Consider the following 19,776-nt stretch of genomic DNA (forward strand, 5'->3'; position numbering starts at 1 on the left):
GAAACATTAGCACACAGCTGGTATTTTTTGTTTGCCCTTCCCTTTTTTTTTTTGTATTGCTCTGTCCACCAATGTCCAGCAGGTGTATCTGCATCCACCCACTAATGCCCACCACATGTGTGTGTGTGTGTCTCTCTCTCTTATCCATCAATATCCATCACGTTGTATGCTTATGTCCACCAACATCCATCAAGTGAGTCTATGTCCATCATCAAACTTTTTTTTTTATCCCTTCCCAATCCCCACCCTCACCAACTTTGCACTGACCGTTTCTGGAAAGGTCAGCGTGAGGTCGACAGCTCTGCACACTCATCACAACCCATTCCTGACCCATCAAAAGACCTCCCCAAATAACCACCCCAACCCCAAACAGAACTGTTTCCAAAATCTTCAACAGAGATCTGAGAGAGAGAGGTGAGGTGAGGGGCAAGCAAGGAAGCAGAAGAGTGAAGAGTCAGCTGGGAGGAGGAGGAGGAGGAGTTGAAAGAAATGGAAACAGAACTGCTTTATTGCTCATTAGCATATTAAAAAAAAACAAACAACAAAAAAAGGCCCACCCCCCACTCCATTCTAATTGCTAAAAAAAATTATTAATAGCAACTAAATTCATTATTTGCATTTGTTCAATGTTTTTTTTATGTGGATTTTTGTTTTGAGTTCTTTTCATTTTTGATTTACTTTTCTTTAGCTTTTTTTTTTGTCTTTTTGTTTTGTATATTTTTTCAGTCTATTTTGATAGTTTTGCTGTACTGTTCTTGTGGCTTTCTTCTTAAAGATTCTTTTGCCTGTGTCCGTTTCAACTGACCATCCCTGAAGAGAGAGAAAAGTGAAAATGTTAAAAAACAAATATAGGTAAAGCAAAAATGGAACTCGAAAAGGAAAGTTTTTTGTTAAACTTTTTGTTACTATATTTATATTGCTTCAATTGATTTAAAAAAAAAAAAATAACTGTCATTACTAAGCTGATGTATATAAGGCAGTGAGCTGGCAGAACCATTAGCATGAACCATTAGCATGCAGAACCATTAGCATGCTGGGCGAAATGCTTAGTGGTATTTCAACTGCTGCTATGTTCTGAGTTCAAATTCTGCCAAGGTTGACTTTGCCATTCATCTTTTTGGGGGTGATAAATTAAGTACCAGTTGCGTACTGGAGTCAATTTAATTGACTGGCCCGTCCCCCAAATTTCAGGCCTTGTGCCTATAGTAGAAAGGATCATTGAGCTGGTGGAATCGTTAGCACACTGGGCAAAATGCTTAGTGGCGTTTTGTCTGTCTTTAGTTTAAGTGATTCTGACAGTAAATCAGTTAAATTATCTTCATTCACTAACATGCATGCGTGCAAGAGTAAATGGCTGATGGTTATTCTAGTTCTTTGATCAATAGAACTATTTACCATTGTCGGTGCTTGAGAATTCCACAGAGACTTTCCCTTCTTAATGTAATCATTAGGCAGCCACAGTGTATGACAAGCCTGGTCCTTTGTATCACAGATACCAGTCATCCATCCAATGGTGCCCCCCCACCCGCCATCTCCTCACAGTTTCTATTTACCTAATTTCATTCACAAGGTTTGGGTTGACTTAATTCTATCATGAAAGACACTGGGCCAAGCTCCAATGCAGTGGGGTCAAATTTGAGATTTCATGATTGTGAACCAAACTGCACGACCCTCAATCATACCTGTACCCTATGAAGATATGAGTGTGTGTTTGTGTGTATATACGCATGAGCGCACGCACACACACACATGCCCTCTCCATGTAATTTTCTCTCCCTCCTCCCATAAATCACTATTCCTTACATCTCCCACAAGTGGGTATATACATGTATATACCCATTCACACAAACACTGCAAGTCAATAAATACAACACTTGTTAATTTTACATTGTTAGCACTGCAGCTTACATCAGTGAACTACAGAATTTCTGTGGGACTGACATACACTTAGATAAACGGATGGAATGCAGCAATGGTGACAGGACACAGTATAAACTGGCTGAGATTTCTAATAACTGACCTGTACTCATTGTACTTGGATTTGATTGTAAAAGGAGTTCACTAGATTCTGTTTTTGACAGAGTCAAGATTTGTAGACAATTTAGTGTTGTAGAGAAAATAGTTTGGCACATACACACATGCAAAGTTAGGTTACTGTGAAGAAGAGGGGAGCTTTAATGTTTCAAAGGAAGCCCTCCATCTCTCTACTTGAAGGGCACAGCTTAAAAACAGAGTTCTCTTCTTTCTCATAGTAAACTAACTTGTACCACTTTGTAAACATTTTATACTTACTATTTACTGACACAGATTATCACTAGTTTCCTTGGTTTCTACTATTTTACATTGATTGGAGAACTAAGTTTACTGCTAAAATACTTAGCTAACCAACTGCAGTGAATTTGAACTCCTTATGAGAACTATTAGTAAGTTATTTGTAAAGACTTTGATGTTAGAGTTTGTGGCTGAAACATTTGCTGTCATGTCACTTACCATTCCAAGTCCACTAATCCTCCTTTTCTAGCAATTTCAGCTTTTACTCTGTTAGCGAATGACACGGCATCTTCACCGTCCTACAAAGAGAAGAAATTTTTTTTTAAAACAAATAAATAAACAATCATATGAAGATGATGAACATGGTTGAAAAAAAGTAAGGAATTCTTACACAGGCATGGGGCCTGCAAAATTTTGGGGTGAGGGTATTTCTGGATGAGGCCAATTTATCAATCTCCAGCACTTGCACCAATACTTATTTTGGGTGAGGATAAAGTCAATATAAAGCTAGAGAAATATTGAGCTTTGTTTTTAATAACCAGTTGATCTAGCAAGCGGGGCCTCATATCAGTGAGGGGGGCCGGTGCGCATTGATGCCGTCGAGAGGTAGGCCCCAAAACGGCGCGCATTCTCTCCTGATGACCTCATACACTTGCTGGCTTCCGGTATGCGGAGTTCTCGACTGGTAGCATTTGCATGTGCGAGTTGTTTGCAAGACATCTCCAGTATTTAGACTAGAGCTTATTTTAGGAAAGAATTCAGTTGATTAAACCTCATCTCCTTTTCAGCACAAAAACCTGTCATTCCTGATTGGATTTGAACCAATAATGTAAAAAGATGTAACTAAATATTACAAAGCATTTTCTCTAAGGCTTTGATGATTCTGCCACTCCACTGTCTTGCAGGAAAGAATAATAAAGCACCAAGATAATAGTGTTACAGAGTTAAGATTTGAACATCTTAAGTTCAAATTGTTTGGCTAACATATGAACATCTTACCTTCCGTTTAAAAGAAATATCTTTTTAGTGGCAGAATTAGTATTCTATTGCACTGGCATATTTTATAGTATTTAATTGCCCCTCTAGGCTGAGGGTGTCTTGGCATCACTTACCAAGTCCTTTGTGAGTCGCTCTCCGGTTATCTATCTGAGGTTTTATATAGCTATGGTGCGGTCTCACCTGGAATTTGCGTCTCCGGTCTGGAACCCCCATCTTGCCCAGGATATTAATCGTCTGGAAACCGTTCAGCGACGTGCAACCAAGAGAATACCCTCCATCAGGCATTTGCCATATTCTGAACGCCTTACTTCCCTGGGCATGGATACATTGAAACTCCGATGTCTGGCAGCTGACTTGGCAGATGCTCATAAAATTATTAACCATCTTACTAACAATAACTCTGACTTTGTACACATGTCCACGGGTGTTAGACGGGTGGAATTTGAAAAGGTGCCATCATGGCCCATTGTTTTTCCTCTTGTCAAAGAATTGTGGTGGCTTAATTCAATCAACTTTACGCTTCCCATATAAATTTGTAGATTTGCACCAATATTGAAAATTGACAATAAAACTTTTAGATATCGACTTTACACTAGAAGGAATTTGAAATGATACAATAAACTCACCATTTTTGTCATTGATGGTAGGTACCAAACATCACAGACTAAGGCCCAGCTAGACATGATGTCACTCAAATGTCTGAGTAAATTGGCTTTGCTGCTGTTCCAGAATGCATCTCCAAATCTTGAATCATACTGTCAAAAAGTAAAAAAAAAAAAAAAAAAAAAAAAAAAAAATTGTTAGCATGCTGGGCAAAATACTTAGCAGCATTTTGTTCATCTTTATGTTCTGAGTTCAAATATCGACGAGTAAATAAACTACACAACTGCATAAGCAGATTCTCAGGCATGCAGAGTTATGTACCTTAACTAGACACACCAATACATGATGTTTGTTGCATAGTTTGAACTCCAAGCTATATAACATGGTCAGTAGTCCCAATGCGATGGTTGTTAGCTGCAGCAGTGAACTCCTGTTCAATTGTCCAATCTAAAACCCCTGAAGGGCAGCGACTTCTTTTTTGAATATGTTGGTGGCCAGTAACATCTGATTTCGAACACGGAAAGTATCTCCTTTCAGAGATGGCAAAAAGGAAAGTAGTGCAGGTGATGATAATGGATGGATTTATTTCAATAAGAACATAAAAGCCCTAATTATATTCTTTTATTCTTTTATTTGTTTCAGCTATTATGCTGTGGCCATGCTGGGGCACTGTCCAAAAGAATTTTAGTTGAACAAATCAACCTCAGTACTTACTTTTTTTTAAGTGTGGTACTTATTCTATTGGTCTCTTTTGTCAAACTTCTAAGTTATGGGGATATAAACATGGCAACACCAATGATCAAGTAGTGTTTAGAAACACACATATAGACAACAGGCTTCTTTCAGTTTTCATCTACCAAATCTAGTCAAGACATTGGAGGCTATAGAAAATACTTGTCCAAGATGCCATGCAGTGGGACTGAACCTGAAATTATGTGGTTGGGAAGCAAACTTCTTACCACAAAGCCATGCTTGCGCCTTATAGCCTTGCCTATATAATATCACTTATCAGAGAAAATCAAAAGTAATGGAGCAAGAATATCTACAAACATTCACACACCCATGGTAACTTATTGTTTAAAAATTTATTGAAAACAAATTTTTCATGGTGTGGCCATAATTTGAAGGTCACTGAGTTTTGTTTTAAATACTTCAATGTTATGTTTTTTTTTTAGCAGTTTGTTCCATTAATTTTTTAAAATCAATTCCAGAATATTTGGTTCGTATCCTGCAAGAAGTTGTAAAAATTATTCAGGCCTCCTCATGTTTGATAGGTATATTGATCCTCAGATGCCCACTAGATGTTCACAATGTACTTACTGGACATCTGCCAGTAGTTCAATAGATGTCTTCTGGGCTGCTTGCAAAATCTCCCTTGAGACATATACTGGATAGCCATTAGATATTTTTGCTTTTCTTCTGTGTCTCCTCTCTGATCCAGATACACTCCATAGCCTCATTCCCAGTCCCATGTTTATATGTCAACATTGATTTTTCCCTTTAAGGTTGCTTTTAAATGGACATCACTGTAATGCAGTGAGGCTCCAGCTTATCTTATCTTATCCTTGTTGACAGTTTATTGACTGCATGATATTTTGGATGGCAGATAAGTGTGACCTTTATAAGGACATTGTCTAGTTCACTAAAATTATTTGAGCTTTAAAGCTCAAAGGACATGCCAACATTCAGCATCTACATGGTGAAATCAAGGAATGAAGAGTAGAGTACAATATGCTAGTAGAGTACAGTTGCCAAAATACAACTGCCAAATACAATTACCCAAACACAATACTTGACTCAGTATCTTTCCAATGATATGAGTGGTTATTGAAACAAGATTGACCTGGCTGCCTCCATATCAATGATGAAAAATACTATAAATTACATTATGTGTTAACAATACGTCGTCTCCTTCATTGGACACGAAACTCAGCTTGCGAAGACTTATTGGAGCAAGCGAAAGCGAAATCGGGATGGCACCTGTGCCCAGCGTCGCCTTTCTGGCACTTGTGCCCGCAGCATGTGTAAGGACTTTCAAGCGAGATCGTTGCCAGTGTCCCTGGACTGGCTCTTGTGCGTGTGGCATATAAAATACACCATTTTGAGCGTGGCTGTTGCCAATATCGCCTGACTGGCCTTCGGGCGGGTGACACGTAAAAGCACCTACTACACTCTCGGAGTGGTTGGCGTTAGGAAGGGCATCCAGCTGTAGAAACTCTGCCAAATCAGATTGGAGCCTGGTTTAGCCTTTGGGCTCCACCAGTCCTCAGTCAAATCGTCCAACCCATGCCAGCATGGAAAGCGGACGTTAAACAATGACGATGATGATGATGATGATGAGTATTGTTATTAAAAACATGAAATTTAAAAAACCCCACCTGTATTTGTTAACTGTCAGGACACAGCATCTTTCAAAAATCCTATGCTTTCTTAAATATGTAAATGTACACCTGATATGCTTATGTACCCTTATTCTTTATGCCTCTTTCAATGTTCACTTTTCTATCTTGTTTGTATTTCATTCTGTGTATTGTGCATTGCTCTCTATCCCCTCTTTTAACCTTTTCTGATAAGTTGTAGTGTACCTGAGTATCATTTACAGTAAAGTTCAAGATAAAAGAGACACTTACTTTAATAGCTACAGGATAAATTGTTCTTCCAACTTCAAAACTACCTTTTTTGAACATCATCACTGAAGTGTTGTTTATACAGGTACCTGGAAAAGATACAAGGAAGATAAGAGAAAGAAGAAAGAGAGAAAAAATAACTAAGAACAAAGAAAGAAAAATAATGAAAACTCTAGATGTTCCAACACTGCCTTAGTCAAGAGCAAACTGAAAAACTCTAAGAGGTATAAATGCTGTTCAGAAGATATGTCATCTATTCTATAGTAAATTATACTACAACAAGGGATATATAGAGATGACAAGAGTAGAGATTGTTATCAATAAGTATGATTGATTACTCCAGCAATAGGGATTATATCAAACATCATCATCATCATGTGTTCATGGAAGCTGGAAATTATTTTATCTTTTGGTGCCTTTCTTACATTAAGAAGAATCTGGAAAGTTTACAGCCACAATATGAGGATCAACACTCAGTTCTTGTCCAGCTTCATCTTCTCCAGCCTTCTCTATGGTTATGAGTTATAGCATCTGACTAAGGCACTAGAAAAGACATTGAATATCTTCCAGTAAAATTGTTTGTGTAAGATACACCACTGTGTCACTAACCTGGAAGTACTAAGAAGATTGGGGCTCTCGCATATGCTACATTAGTAGGTGGTTAGCATATAGTCCCTAACCATATGGTTCTGGGTTCTGCGTGTGTGTGTGTGTAGAGAGAGAGAGTGTGTGTGTGTATGTGTGAAGAGATAGAGAGATAGAGAGAGTGTGTGTAGAGAGAGAGAGAGAGAGAGAGAGAGAGAGAGAGAGAGAGAGAGAGAAAGGGAGAGAGAGAAAGGGAGAGATTGGATGGTCAAAGCTGGACAATCTTTGATAATAAGTCTGCTTAATCAGGACTAAGCAATAACAACAATCTTGCTGGAAATAAATAATTTTTCTTGTTAATATGGCTGAAGACAGTTAGCCTGTGTTGCTTACCTTCAGGAAATATCAATATTGGCAATTTATTTTCATTGTCAACATGTTCTTTTAATCTGCAAAGAAATATAATAATGGATTAGAGCTTGATCTAACAATCTAAATCCTTGAGATAAAAAAAAAGGGAGGGAAAAAAGAGAATGCCATGACAACTTTCTCTGTCATAGTCAATGCGACAATCACACGCTACACACGTTCCTTCCAAGCACTGCTGTAAACAGTGGAAGTGAGCTAGAACGTTAAAACTTAGTGCGCATGTACAGCAGAGTCCAGTATCAATTTGTGGCAAGTGGTTTCACTCTGTGAACTTTAGCTTCATTACTATGGCAACAGTCCAGATACCTATTGATCAGACCATGTGTGTGTGTGTGTGTGTGTGTGTGTGTGTGTGTGTGTGTGTGTGTGTGTGTGTATGTATATATATATATGTACATACATACACACACACATATATATATTATATATAGTAATAGTAATCCTTGGATGGAATTTTAATGCAGTGCTTTAAAATATTTATAAATTCCATCCATGGATAATTATTATTATTAATATTATTATTACTATACTTATCCTACATTATATCAGCACAAATTGGTGCAACCCTCAGAAAACTGATATTGCCAGTTGGCATCGTTAGGCTGTAGCTCACATTATAAAACAGAAGCTTTAATATGCATATTTTTCATAAATGAACTTAAAGGATATCGATGTGAAATGGTCTTTTTTTAGTTTAGTTTACGCATGGTATTGGTTGGTACAAGGTATAGCAGAAGATACTTTCTCCAGATGCTACGCAGAGGGATTGAACTTGAAATATGGTTGGGAAGTGAACTTCTCAGAATTTGAACTCAGGTTGTAAAGACAGATGAAATGCTGCTAAGCATTTTGCTTGGAGTGCAAATAATTCTGCCAGCTCAGCACCTTATTCATCATCATCATCATCATCATCGTTTAACGTCCGCTTTCCATGCTAGCATGGGTTGGACGATTTGACTGAGGACTGGTGAAACCGGATGGCAACACCAGGCTCCAGTCTTATTATTATTAGGGGATAGTCAACTTCAGTGGAATTTGAACTCAGAACATAGCCTGAAACTATACACACACACACACACACACACACACACACACACACACACACACATATATATGTATGTATATTATATACACGAACATATATGCAGACAGGCATTATATACACTCACACTACTCGCGAATAAATCATATATTCTAATCTTCCAATTTAAGAAGCTCTCATGAAGAAGGCTATAAGTGTTGCTTTATGTTTCCTGAACAAATAAATATTACAAAAAAAAAAAAAAAAAAAAAAAAAAAAAAAAAAAATCAAAGACCATTACCTTCGTGCTACTGCCTCTCGGTCTTTACTTTCAGAACGTTCAAACCAAATGTGTGCATTAGCTCTGGCCATGGCTCTTTGCATGATCCCCATGAAGCCACCCTGGGCCTGACCAACCTGAGTAAAGAGAAGTAGCATATAATTGATAATGTCAAAGATGACTTATGATAGTCATACTGGATTTAGTAATTTATTTATATAGATTGGTGAAACATTGACATTTCTTTGGGGAGAATGAAGCATGTCCAGTTGAACTGATATTACTGGTACCAACTCAACACTCACAATTATTTAATTGAGTTTGTGAATATAAAAAGTTGGTCCCTAGTAGGGTATGAACTCTGAATACAAAGAGAGGCGCAGGTATAGCTGTGTGGTTGCAAAGTTTACTTTTCCAGGTTCAGTCCTACCTTGAAGTACCAAGTGCATGAGACTTCTACTGCAACCTCAAACTGACCAGTGCCTTGTGAATGAAATCTTGTAGATAAACAGTGTGGAAACCAGTCTTATATAATGTGTATGTATTGATTTAAAATGGTGCAGTGAGTCCTGTAACTTTGATAGAGCCAGTCCCAAATCTGGCTGGGAAATGAAGAGGTCAGTAGGCATGAGTTTAGCAACCTTGCACCTTGAAATGTCCAACATTGTTACTGAAACACCAAAAAAAAAAAAAAAAAATTCATGTTGGTACCCCTATACCCCAAATAGTGTTGAAAGATTAAGGAGTTGTGTCCCTTAAAAAAGGCAAACAAAACAAAAAACCCAAAACTTCAGCAATTTAATATGTAGAGATCAATAAGTGCAGGCAGAAATAAATGAGTTGATATGATCAAGAGAAATCCTTGAAGGTTGAGACTCAGCATGGCTACAGCCCAAGGACTGAAAACCATACCATAAAAGAGACATAAATACTGCCAGGCATATAATCTGTACTGATTTCTTTCATTTGTCACAAAAATCTGAGAACATTGCAAGGATAAGTTATAAACGAAAGTATTTGGTGTGTGTGTGTGTATAAAATTAACTACGGTAAAAAAAGAAAGAAAGAAAAAGAGAAATTGAGCAAAGACAGCAAATGTATACAAAGACAAGTCTCTCATAAAATGCCATAGCAATTTCTAATACAAGCACAGACTTCTGATCCGGGTACAAAGAAATAAAGGGGTGGTGGTGGTGGTGATTAGATTATAGTCAATTTAATCAACTACAGTATTCAAATTTTGGCACAGGGCCAGCAATTTTAGGGGAGGGGCTAAGTCAATTACACTGATCCAAGTGTTCAACTGGTACTTATTTTATCTGGTTAGTTTCAACTGAAAACAAGTTAAATATTTTGGCCTGATATGGCTGATATGAAAGCTAAAGGGTGAAGAAAAAAAAAAAAAAAAAAAAAAAGGTATGAATGATAAATCGTTTACTTACCATAGAATAGCAATTATCACAAGAAAGGATAATTACATCAATTGGAGAAGTGTGGTTTGCTACACAGATACCATTTTTAGCACGGTTTTCTCTGAGAAACAAAAACAAAAAAAAAAATCCGTTGAGAAATCTGAACATTAATACATATTACTGAGGCATCATTTTACAGCCAGTTGGCCTTCTTCTTATTAACCATTAACTGTTTTTCAAGTATGGGATCTCTTATTCCACACATCTTTGAAAGTATAGAGTTAGAGAATGAATTGTTGACAGGGAAAATGACAACTATGTTACCACTTGTAGCTCAGTGATTTTCAGTGAATCATTAATGTAAACACTCATACAAACACATGCATACACAGATATATAACTGAAACTCTGTCGGTTATGATGATGATGGTTTCAGTTGATCTGATAAATGGAACAGCCTACTCATGAAATTAATGCTTTAATATTTATATAAGCCATACAATTCTGTTTGTAAAATCACAAAACTGGTGAGATATTTGTCCCTACCCCAAGTTACAGACACTCCCTTGGCATTCCTGCTGTTAGAAAAGCAGTGAACTAGTGATTAACCCATTGGAAACCTGTAACTCACAACACTGTTGTTCATAAATTCTGATATGCAATAAAATAATTCATCCCAGATATTTAACTGTCTCATTTCTCACATAAAAGTAAACAGACATTTTAAAACCAACATACATTAACTGTTTTTTTTTTTCGGCAACTATTGTTAAAAAAACCGAAAAAACCCCCCCAAACTAATCTACTTTTTATATTTATATAGTTGCATAAATGGAATTTTTTTTTTACTTTGCTGGAACAATACTTATTACATTATTTTATACATTATATCCTATTATATTCATTTATATTGCTAACTAGTCAAGCTTTAAGTAGGGCATGTTTTTACTTTGTTGATTAGCTTCAGGCTAAACCAAATGGAGTTGACATAATCATCAAAGGCAACCCAGCAAGTGACCATCCAGCATTTTTTTTTCTTTGTAAAGACAGTATATCTAGAATTACATTATCCATTGTGGATTTCTTTTATTTAGTAGCTGAAAATGTTTCGTTTTCTACTGTAGTTGATTGTTGCAAGAATTTGAAACAAAGCTGTAGTATAACTCACCAACCTAAATGTGTTCACATATACACAAACATTAGACACAGAGCCAGAAATGAGTTGACTAGCCCGATCTCAATACAAGAATGGTGACTATTTAATTGATCCCAGAAGAGTAAAAGAATAAAATTGGTCTCGATAGGATTGAACTCAGAATCTAAGGGGACATAACTAAATGCCATAAAACATTTTGCCTGGCACCTGTTTGTTTCTGCTGTTGTATATTACAATGGTTTCAAATTTTGGCACAAGGCCAGCAATTTTAGGGGAGAGGGTAAATCGATTACAAGAACCCCAGTGCTCAACTGGTACTTTATTTTCATCCTCAAAAGGATGAAAGGCAAAGTTGAGCTCAGTGGAATTTGAACTCAGAACATTAAGTGTTTTAATCCAATGTGCTAGGAATTCTGCAAGTTCAAGCCAACAAGAGAAAATCTGTGCTTGTTTTGATTCTTTCATCAATGGCAGCCAAATCTCTCTTAAATTACAACCAACTACCTTAAAAAAGGAAGGTCACATTGGATAAACAAAGTAAAAAGCAACATGATCATGATTAGAATGTCCAATTGAAAGATCTGTAGAACCAGGGCAGAGCTGCTGGGAGGATCACCATCACTACCACTATTACCATCATCAATGTTAGTATTAATTAATTTCATGTCAAACATCAAAATAATTACCTGTTGTGATATATGATTGTCGCGGAAAAGGCTCGGCTTAAAATCCGATGACTCATTAGACTGACATATTGGTTGAGAAGTTTCTTGAATCTGAAAATGGAGGGAAAAATTCTTCAGGTTTAACTTAGCTGGGAAAGTAACGAAACATTATAGCATTTAAGACGATTTTAAACTCACAGCAATATACTATACCACAGCTGGTTGAGTAGAGAGAAGAGAGAAACTGTAGTTTCTATTAAATCACTATACATTTGTGCTGTGTTTATGGCTGAAACACTCAACCTTCTCTGGCTCAGTTCAACCAACTACAAGAAGATACCGCACAGTGGTATAATTCATTTGATGGCTTGCAGTGCTGAGTTTGATAAGCAATTTTGAGTTGAGCGGATTAGTCAATCCATTACCCCCAACATTGGAATTGTGCTTTATTTTGTTGGGCCCCCAAAAGGCATATTTGACTTTGGTTGGATTTGAACAAAGAATGTACAAAGCTGGAAGAAATACAAGGCATTTTGTTTGATGCTTTAACAATTCCATCAATCCAGCTACATTTGTGGTATATTATGGATACACTCTAGAGCAGTAAGTGGTAAAATTGGCCATTGATTGAGCAATGTTCATCTTGACAAACACAGGAAACATAAGTATATGTTGGCCAAACAGTTATTATTGGTAAATCTCACAAGCTATTTGTTCATTGGAACAGAACTGAAGGTTTGACTTTTCTGTCTAGTGGTTGCAGAGATCTTCCCATTCTGTTATTGCTTACAACAGTGAATCTACTGACTCCAGTGATATTAAGTTACAGCTCTGTAGACAGACAGAGCAAATTTTCTGGGTAATAGTTGTTTTTCTTCCTTTCTTTCAAGACCAGGACTCAGAGCAGTGTTTATGAGAAGATACAAACCATAACCTTTCAGTTAGTGCTCCAGCTCCAACATTTATCAACAACTGCCATAATAAAAGACAAAAGATTAAAGAAACACTTACAAGCTGTTTGGAAGATATCCAATTATAGCTGTTGTTACTATTAACCAGCATGTTCCAATGACTGCAAGGACAAGTCTAGAAAGAAAAAAAAAAAAAAAAAATTAAATTAAAAAAAACAGTAACAATGTACAATAAAAAGAAAAACAACAAAACAATGGTTTTCATGGTGGAGGAAATATGTTTGTTTTCATACTATTGGATTGACTGGTAAAAGTCAACATTCACAAACCAGAATAAAGAAAACAGTGGTAATTTATAAATGTTGGCTTTGTTCCAAAGACCACCACATCCATCAAACATATACTTATCATTACAACAATGGCTTTCACATATTCAGGCCTATTGAACTCCCTACCCAAATCTTTGTTACTATATCTCACCTCCCAGAAATGGCAAAACAAGAAAATACAAAAAAACAAAACAAAACAAACCCTTTCTCTCCTTCCCCACCCATATTATTACTGTGACACTGGCCTTCACTAAAGCAGCACTTAGCTCTTGAGTGTCTGGTCTGTAGCAGATTCCACTCTGTTGCAACACTTCAGACCATGCCTCTGGTCTGAGAAGAACCTGATATCTCAATGTATTGCAGTTTGCATACTTCACCACTTTATCCTGTCACCAGCCTTTGAGACTCAAAAAAAAAAAAAAAAAAAAAAAAAAGGTCATATACACTGCCCTTCCTTCTCTGACTAAACCCATAAAATGAAAATGAAAAAGATTACAACTGTGTAGGAGTGGCCTGCAAAAGGTCATGACCATTGCCCTAGTCTCCCCAGTCAATACAGCTAACAATTCTGCCTATTTGCTATCCTACTACTACTACTACTACTACTACTACTACTACTACTACTAATAATAATAATAATAATAATAATGATAATGATAATAATAATAATCCTTTCTAGTAAAAGCACAAAGCCTGAAATTCAGTGGGAGGGGCTCATCAATTTCATCGACTTCAGTCTTTCACTGGTACTTTTATCGACACCAAAAGGATGAAAGGCAAGGTTGATCTTGGCAGAATTTGAACTCAGAACATAGCAATGGGTAAAATACCAATAAGCATTTCATCCAGCCTGCTAATGACTCTGCCAGTTCAATCCGTTCTACTATAGGCACAAGGCCTGAAATTTTGGAGGAAGGGCTAGTTGATTACATCGACACCAGAAATGGCCAGTTTAAATGCTGAAGGGTTAAAGAAGATAAAATAATTTATTTTCAATAATTTATTTTCAAGTTAACAATAAATGTTAACTAAAATTTTAAAAAAATCAAACCTATATTTGAATCTTATTAGGTATTAGAGATTGACCCTTTGTCCTAGCACAAAAATGATTTGTTGACAAATTAGCTCCGTCCTCTTCTAAGGGTTGAATTTAGGAACCTGTCTGTGTAATGCAAACTACTAGGCTTGAACCACATCATCTCTCCTTGGCAGGCATCCATCATATAAAACTAAACTTGGCACTACCACAATTACATAATTTGTCTGGAAACTTCAAAATTATATGAGACTGTCCTTTATCAAACATATTCAACTGCCAAAATATTAAGTACCATCGCTGTTTATGCCTGTTATATTTACATGGCTCAGTGGTTAGAGCATCAAGCTCACAATCATAAGGTAGTGAGTTCGATTCCTGAAATAAAGTATCTTGAGCAAGATGCTTTACATAGGGTATAGACAGGTATTTGTCTGTACGCATTCTCCCTTTGTAACAGTGTTTTAAATTATATATATTTAATAAAAAGAAAAGCTCACCTGAATGGGAATAACATACAATATCTGATAATTAAGCCGACGAAATAGAGAATAGTTAACCGCACACTATAATGATAAAAAAAAAAGTGTTGATTAGTTTACTACACATTGTCTTAATTAGAAAATAGATAATATTTAACAGTACACTAATAATATTAATTTAAAAAATACAATATTTTACTGTAATAATAACAGCAAATAATAATAAATAAAATTAGCTAACTGTACATTGTAAGAATCAAGAGAGATTAGTTAACTGCAATTAGAAAATATTTAACTGAACACAATACCAATTTTAAGAAATAGAGATTAATTTACTGCATTCTACAATGATTAAAAAAAAAAAGGGAGAGATTAAGGCACCTTTATTTTAAGTATTATTATAGTGTTCATTTAACTGACACTATAATAATAAATTTTTAAAAATGCAACAAAAAAAAAAAAGAAAAGAAACAAACTAGTATTTGTTTTTAACTAAGTACTTTAAGCTTTGCTATAAAGTGATGTCTGACAGGTTCAAGACACATGCAAAAAAGTCAGTTTATCAATGACGGTACTTGACTTGTACTTTAAGTACGGAGGTTGATATGATTAAGTATGCCACTCTTCTAAAATGCGAGATCATGTACCTGCTACATACATAAATTTGAATGTGAAGCATAAAATAATTATCTTGAATATAATATCTGCTATTCTGCTGCCTACTTTTTTTCCCCTATTCATCATCATCATCATTTAATGTCTGCTTCTATGCTAACATGGGTGGGACGGTTTGTCAGGAGCCAGCCAGGCAGAAGCCTGCACCAGATTTCTGTGACTGTTTTGGCAGGATTTTTACAGCTGGATGTCCTTCCTAACACCAACCACTCAGCAGAGTGGACTTAGTGCTTTTTTCGTGGAACAAGCACAGGCGAGGTCAGTTTTGGCAAGGTTTTTACAGCTTCCAAACACCAACCACTTTACAGTGTGGACTGGGTGCTTTTAAGTGGTACCTGCACTGACAGGGTCACCAAGTATTTGCAAGACAAAAAAAAAAAGCTTTCCAGAGGGGAGGAGGCATTGGAGGAGGTGATCTTTTGTTGGATGATGAAAGATGAGACAGATACAGGTGTCTTGCTGTAGAGAAAGTACAAGGTTACCAGGCCAGAGAGAGAAAGATCAGGAATGAAGACAGAGGGAAGTGTAGGGGAAGGAGAGAGAGAGAGTGGGAGACAGCAGGATAGAGATGGTGGCAAAATGCCATGCATACTCACAAGGAACAGGGATCAGAATATAAATGGGATGGTTGAGTAAAGGAAGAGAGAGATATACGATGGTGGCAAGTGCCAGGGCATATCTTTGAGGGTCAAATGCCATAATATAAGTGGCAGGATATTGCGAAGGGAGTATGATTAAAGAATTTGAGTAAGTGGCGAAATCAAACTATTCTATTGAATCAATAGTCGTTTGCACAAAATGTGGGATGTTCTTAGCAGAGTTATTTTTTGGACAGTGTAGTAGTGTTGTAATTATTATTATCATTATTGTTGTTGTTATTATTATTATTATTGTCTTTGGTTGCAAAGATCCAAAAGAAATGTGAAGAATGAGATAAAATACCTTATAAAGTGATACCCATCATTGTTTCGAGTTAAAAGGTTCCATGATTGAAGCTCTGTTAAATTGAAAGAACAAAGATATAAATACAAGACAAAATGCACAAATTTACGACAGCAGGGCATTCAACCACACAGGTGAGATGGCAGCATGCTTATCTTTGTAACAGCAGTGACAGTGCACCTAGCTTCAAATGTCACAGCACACCACCACCACTCTACCTCTTACATAACATCACCATCCTTCTTCCTTTTATATCCCATCACTCCCTCACTTTTACATTACATCATCTCTGTCTCTATCATACCACCACTGCTGTTTCCCCAAGTTAAAAGCATTTTCAAACGATTTTCTGGTTAAATATTACATCATAAATAGGACAGAGAAAGCAGTTTTTCATGAATCATTTGTGGATAATTGACTATACTACTTCTTTTCTTTAAACATTAACCTTAGACCTGATATTGTCAATATTCAAAATAAAATCAACAGTAGGGATAGATAAAATTTGCCAATATTTTAAAACTTTTACTAATACCCTTTTCATAATGATTCTAGATTAGGCTGAAACCCACTTATTTTGAGGGAAGGGTTCAATACTTGATGGGCATATATTTCATAGATCCTCAAAGGGCAAAAAGCAAAACTGATCCCAGCCAGAATTGAATTCAGAACATGAGGGGATGAAACTAGGTACATAATGCAGACACCTGATAATTTATATCTCTGTTACTTAATAATTAGTCAGATACTCTACAGAACCTGTCAACCACCACCCTCATCTACAGTTTTAGAAAAAGTAATCACAATTAAAAGCTAGGGTCCATTTCAGCCTTTTAAAATTTGCATCAGGGGTACTACTGTAAATAGTGTCTTTCTTTAGAGCAAGTCAGCATGGTGGAGCTATCCCTCCATAAGCTGTATCTCCAAGAGTATTTTGAACCCAGAAATCAATAGCATTAGGTACAAGTTATATATAAAACAGACTTGTGATACAAGGTCAAAAATTGTGTGTGTGGGGGGAAACAGTTGCTTAATCCTTTAGCATTTAAACTGGTCAAATCTGACTAAAATATTCTGTTTTATGGTTCAAGCTGACCAGATCCTGCCTCTCATGCCTACCCTATAATGTCATTGCGAATATAAACAAGCGCACCAAAAAGTGAATAAATTACATTTGACAGAGTAACCTGCATGCCAAAGGGTTAAATCAAGTACAATATTTTAAAAAGATGAAAAACATTGTTGACTTTAGTGCAATTTGAACTTAGAATGTAAAAGGAGATCACTAAATGCAGTATGGCATTTAGTCCAGTGTGCTACTGCTTCTGCCATTCCTTTGCCTTAATAATAGCTGATGTTTTCTTTTTATTGTAATGCACAAGTTTATCTTTAAATCAAAGTAAATACAAAAAAAAAATCAAAAATCAATAATAGTAATAATGATAATTGAATTTAAGTAATTTCACTGAAAAAAGAAATGGACAGAAACAAAGCAAAAAAACTTACCTTCAGCTGTAAACCGGCTTGTAACATCATCCTCGATGATGGCCTGATGGAGAATGCAAAAATTGCAATTAGCCATTTTATGTGACTTTGTTAACATATCTATATAACATGTATGCAGAGAGAGAGAGAATGAGGCAGAGAGAGGGAGAGACTGTGTGTGCATTCACAGATATATGTAATTGCTGTTTATGTCACACATAGATCCAGAATGGCACAAACTTGCAAAAACCACACCTTACAACTCTACCAATAGACAGTGCTTTCTCTGTTTAACTGAACGCCTGGAAATTCTAACGGCGAAACTACCTCTTCTTAATAGAAAATATGAGGACAGTATTTTTTGTCTACATATAGGCCTCTTTTTCTTTCCCAAGTATCGGTAAACCTACTTGACCCTGTACAGATCCTACGCTAGCATCTTCATCTAAATAATCCCATTTAGCCAGGAATCACTTAACCTACTTACATGCAAACATTCACCTCCCAACCCCCATTCGCTTTACACACCCCATAATAAATTATTTTACAACTACACAGGGCTTCCTCCATTACTACGAACTTCCTACAACATATATACGACGGGCTTCTTTCAGTTTCCGTCTACCAAATCCACTCAGCAGGCTGTGGTCGGCCCGAGGCTATAGTAGAAGATAATTGCCCAAAGTGCCACACTGCGGGACTGAACCCAGAACCACGTGGTTGGTAAGCAAGCTACCTACCACACAGCCACTTCTGCGTATAATGATGATGCTTATTTACAACCATCACATGATGTCCACACACACACACAAAATCAGCTGAAACTGTATATAAGTTACTGAAGAGTCGAGAGTTTTCTGCATATCACTTATGCACAAAATACTGTTAGCCTTGAGTCCTTTATGTAACTTGTTAACCAATTAAAAAATGTGTGTGTGTGTGTGTGTTTTCTTTTGAGTACTGAACTAAATAAATCAAAACATTTCAGAGAAATGTCTGAAATGTTTAATGTATTTTCGATTTTTCGTTCTTCATGGCAAATAAAACTGACCCCTTGTAATTTGTTTTTTTTTTTCTACAGTAAACAAATATAACCCCAGTAACAGCTTTATGCTCAATCAACAGAAAAACTAACATTCATCAGTGTTAGACAAAATGTAAAATGCACAAAAGATAAATAGTTGTTTTCTAAAATAAACAACTTGTTTTTTAGACATGCAAAGATATCTTTAAATATTTAATCCATTACAGACAGAATAATCCAACACAATAACCTCCACATATACACACAATGGAAAGTAATGTCCTTCACACATCAACTTAATCCTTTAGAAGTGTCAATATATGCCTAACATTGTCAGTTTATCGCCAAGACCGACATTACCCTGTAAACCTGAGCTTAAGGAAACAAAACACACCTTTTCTTATCAAAGTAGTGAATGGCAAAATAACGGAGCAATGGACTAAATGCCTTGTGGTACTTAGTGAAATCCATTTAAGTTTTTAGCATAAGCCACTTTGCCTTTTATCTTTCTTGTTTGATGAAATATGCATTAGTCAAATACTGTGGCAAACTTAAAATCTGCTGAGAGTCAATGCTAGAAATCATCATTATCATTACTATTATTATTATTATTAAGGCGGTGAGCTGGCAGAATCGTTAGCACACTGAATGAAATGCTTAGCGGTATTTCGCGCATCGCTACATTCTGAGTTCAAATTCTGCTGAGGTCATTGACTTTGCCTTTCATCCTTTCAGGGTCGATAAAATAAGTACCAGATGTAATCAAGTCATCCCCACCTCCTCCAAGTTGCCCTTGTGGCAAAAAATTTGAAATAATAATAATGATAATAATAATAATTATTAT

General features: G+C 36.3%; 1 protein-coding gene across 1 annotated transcript in view; it reads right to left on the reverse strand.

The window, feature by feature from the left end:
• Positions 1–612: 612 nt before the first annotated feature.
• LOC106876389 (glycerol-3-phosphate acyltransferase 3) overlaps positions 613–19,776 on the reverse strand; it is a 51,975-nt gene continuing 32,811 nt past the window's right edge. The window contains exons 4-15 of the mRNA XM_014924906.3: positions 17,930–17,972; positions 16,424–16,478; positions 14,825–14,890; positions 13,060–13,134; positions 12,070–12,159; positions 10,258–10,348; positions 8,837–8,952; positions 7,479–7,534; positions 6,504–6,589; positions 3,897–4,025; positions 2,491–2,570; positions 613–810 (exon numbers count right to left, since the gene is read on the reverse strand). Coding sequence (XP_014780392.1) covers positions 723–810; positions 2,491–2,570; positions 3,897–4,025; positions 6,504–6,589; positions 7,479–7,534; positions 8,837–8,952; positions 10,258–10,348; positions 12,070–12,159; positions 13,060–13,134; positions 14,825–14,890; positions 16,424–16,478; positions 17,930–17,972 — 975 coding nt within the window. The 3' untranslated portion in view covers positions 613–722. The remainder of the gene's footprint in view (positions 811–2,490; positions 2,571–3,896; positions 4,026–6,503; positions 6,590–7,478; positions 7,535–8,836; positions 8,953–10,257; positions 10,349–12,069; positions 12,160–13,059; positions 13,135–14,824; positions 14,891–16,423; positions 16,479–17,929; positions 17,973–19,776) is intronic.

Source organism: Octopus bimaculoides, chromosome 14, assembly GCF_046866305.1.
Source record: "Octopus bimaculoides isolate indiv1 chromosome 14, ASM4686630v1, whole genome shotgun sequence".
NCBI lineage: Eukaryota > Metazoa > Mollusca > Cephalopoda > Octopoda > Octopodidae > Octopus > Octopus bimaculoides.